This window comes from Brassica oleracea, unplaced genomic scaffold, assembly GCF_000695525.1.
Source record: "Brassica oleracea var. oleracea cultivar TO1000 unplaced genomic scaffold, BOL UnpScaffold01663, whole genome shotgun sequence".
Taxonomy (NCBI): domain Eukaryota; kingdom Viridiplantae; phylum Streptophyta; class Magnoliopsida; order Brassicales; family Brassicaceae; genus Brassica; species Brassica oleracea.
In genome coordinates this window covers 1-2926 of record NW_013618195.1, presented here as the reverse complement: position 1 = coordinate 2926, position 2926 = coordinate 1, and the positions used below count along the sequence as shown (strand labels likewise).

The window sequence follows — 2926 nt, the reverse complement described above, 5'->3', positions numbered from 1 at the left end:
ATGTGCTAAAGCAACATTTCTTGGTCCAAATGCCAACCACCTTATCTCCTTAGAATGACTATCTGTTGAGTCTGAATGAATCTGCCGCAGGAAATCAGAATATGATCATCAAGCCAGAGGTAGTAAAATGATAATCAAAACATGATAATATGTACCACGAAACCAATCATAAATCTACAAGCTAACCAGTCATCAAAATATTAAAATTCAGACAGGTTCATCAAGCTACAAGCTAATCAGTCATCAAGACAAAAACTAGCCAGTCATCAAAATATTAAAATTCAGACAGGTTCATCAAGCTACAAGCTAATCAGTCATCAAGACAAAAACTAGCCAGTCATCAAAATACTAAAATCTGGACATGTTCTTCAGTCCACAAGCTAACCAGTCATAAAGATACAAGCTAGCCAGTCATCAAAATACAAGCTAACCAGTTTTTACAATAATAATCAAGAAAAGAAGATGGAGTTGGAAACCTTATTTTTAAGCCATTCTGCAAAGTGCTCAGTATGGTTTTTCCATAACAAAGTTTCATTTCTAGCAAATCGAGCATCCTTAGCTTGTAACTCTTTCAAATGCAACCTAATTTTAAATTAAACAAACAGTATATGAAAATGAAATTATAAGTAAAACTAGTAGATGAAACATAGAGAATAACTTACTCAAGAAAGGGATCCAAAGATGCCATGTTCATTAGCACATAGCGATGTGCAATGTCTCTATCTTTATTTGAAATGGCAACCACTATACCCTTCTGCAGAGGTCGGCCTTCAACCACCATTCTGTCAGCCTCAACATCTTCATTACGATTAACTGCTTCTTGAACTGGTACTGAATCTTTAAGGAACTCTAAACAAAATGCATTGCATTCTCCAGCTAAATACGCCTCAGCCATACATTCTTCTGGCCTTGCATAATTCTTAACAAAAGCCTTTAGTGTTTTCATGTATCTATAACTCAGTCAGGAAATATGAATTAGTCAAACATCATTGCGGGAAATACATATATTGAAGCAAATGAGTACATCAAACCTTTCGAAGGGATACATCCAGCGGAAGTATATTGGTCCTCCCAAGCGTGCCTCTTTTGATAGATGTATTGGAAAGTGGAACATGATATCAAAAAAGGCTGGAGGGAAGAAGGTCTCCAGTTGACACATTGTTTCCACAAACTCTGTCTCCATGGATATAATTTTCTCCGTGTCAATGATGCGCTGACACAACCTGTTGAAGTAACTGCATAATCTATTTATGGCTATCCTAGGACCCCTATGTAACAACCCTCTTAATGCAGCTGGTAACAAGTTCTGTACTAGGACATGATGACCATGCGACTTTAAACTACCAATATTTGGAGGGTTAACTGAAACACTATTCGCAATATTGCCACAATAACCATCAGGACCTCTAGACTTAGCTAACCTTTGGCAGAAAATGGTCTTCTCTTTCTTCGATAACCAGTAGGCAACTGGAGGTAGGTATGTTTTCTTTCCCCTCACCTCTGTGTGCAAGTGCTTTCTGATTCCAATATCTTCTAAGTCTTTTCTTGATTTCAACCCATCTTTTGACTTCGCACTTTGCATCAAGAGAGACAATATAGCATCCGACACATTCTTTTCTACGTGCATAACATCAATATTGTGACGAACAGGCAACTCCTAACACATTAAACAAGAAACTTTTAGGCATATTCATATACAACAATCACATAATATAGGTCAGTTAATTACTATACTTTACCTTCCAGTAAGGTATTTCAAAGAATATTGATCTCTTCTTCCACCGCCATAGTTCATTTGATTCTTCACACTCTTCTTCTTGAACGCTCTCATCATCTTCCAACTCTGGTCTTTTCCCTTTTTTTTCCTTCTCTAGAGGTCTACCAAAATCATTCCTAAAAGCTTGTAGTGTCTCATATATCTCAGCGCCAGTTTGTATCCTATTTGCATTCCCATCCTCCACAGTGTTGTCAAACCAAGCTTTTTTATATCTGTAACGATGGCCAGGCGGTAGTCTCTTTCTGTTTCCCATGTAGACAAACTTGTGGCTAAACTTAAGCCACCTTGCAGGTGTATCCTTTCCACATACATTGCAGGCTTGTTTCCCCTTTACTTTACATCCAGACAGTGTTCCTAAGGCTGGATAGTCACTATTAATCCAAAGCAGCAAGGCTCTGAGTTTGAAATTCTCCTTCGCAAATGAGTCGTACACTTCAATACCCTCAGCCCACAAATCTTTTAGATCGTCTATCAGTGGTGCTAGGTAAACATCTATGTTATTACCAGGAGCTGTTGGACCAGGGATCAACAATGTCAACATTATATTCTCAGCCTTCATACACATGGCTGGAGACGTGTTATAGTTCACTAACAACACTGGCCATGTGCTGTGATTGGTGTTTTGCATGGAGAAAGGGTTCATCCCATCTGTAGAAATCCCAACTCGAAGATTCCTTGGATCAACAGCAAAGTCTGGCCATTTATCATTCACTTGTGCCCAAGAGATAGAATCAACGGGGTGTCACATTGTACCATCTTCAGCGGCATTGGTATAGTGCCAACGCAGATCTTCGGCCATCCTTTTTGATCTAAACATCCTCCTAAATCTGTCCCTGATTGGAAAATATCTAAGGACCTTTCCCGGAATCCCGACCTTTATCTCATTACTGTGCTTATCCATTTCCCATCTTGAAACTTTGCATCTTGGACAGCTTTCTAGGTTCTCATACTCCTTCCTATACAGTATGCAATCATTCTTGCAAGCATGAATATTGTCGTAGCCGAACCCAAAGATCTTCAGAAATTTCTTGATTGCAGCTAAACTCTTGGGAAGGACATTGTCTTCATGAGGTAGCAAATCCTCAAGTAAAACCAACAGCTAATCAAAGTAGTTCTCCGACACACCACTTTTAACCTTGAATCTGTAAA

The 2926-nt window shown here is 38.8% G+C and overlaps 1 protein-coding gene across 1 annotated transcript; it reads right to left on the bottom strand.

The window, feature by feature from the left end:
- Nucleotides 1-658: 658 nt before the first annotated feature.
- LOC106321444 lies at nt 659-2876 on the bottom strand (the record flags this gene model as incomplete). Its single annotated transcript, XM_013759706.1, has 4 exons — nt 659-950; nt 1032-1657; nt 1740-2470; nt 2531-2876. Coding segments are annotated over 4 exons (1995 nt in total), but the record flags the coding sequence as incomplete, so codon positions are not given.
- Nucleotides 2877-2926: the final 50 nt, after the last annotated feature.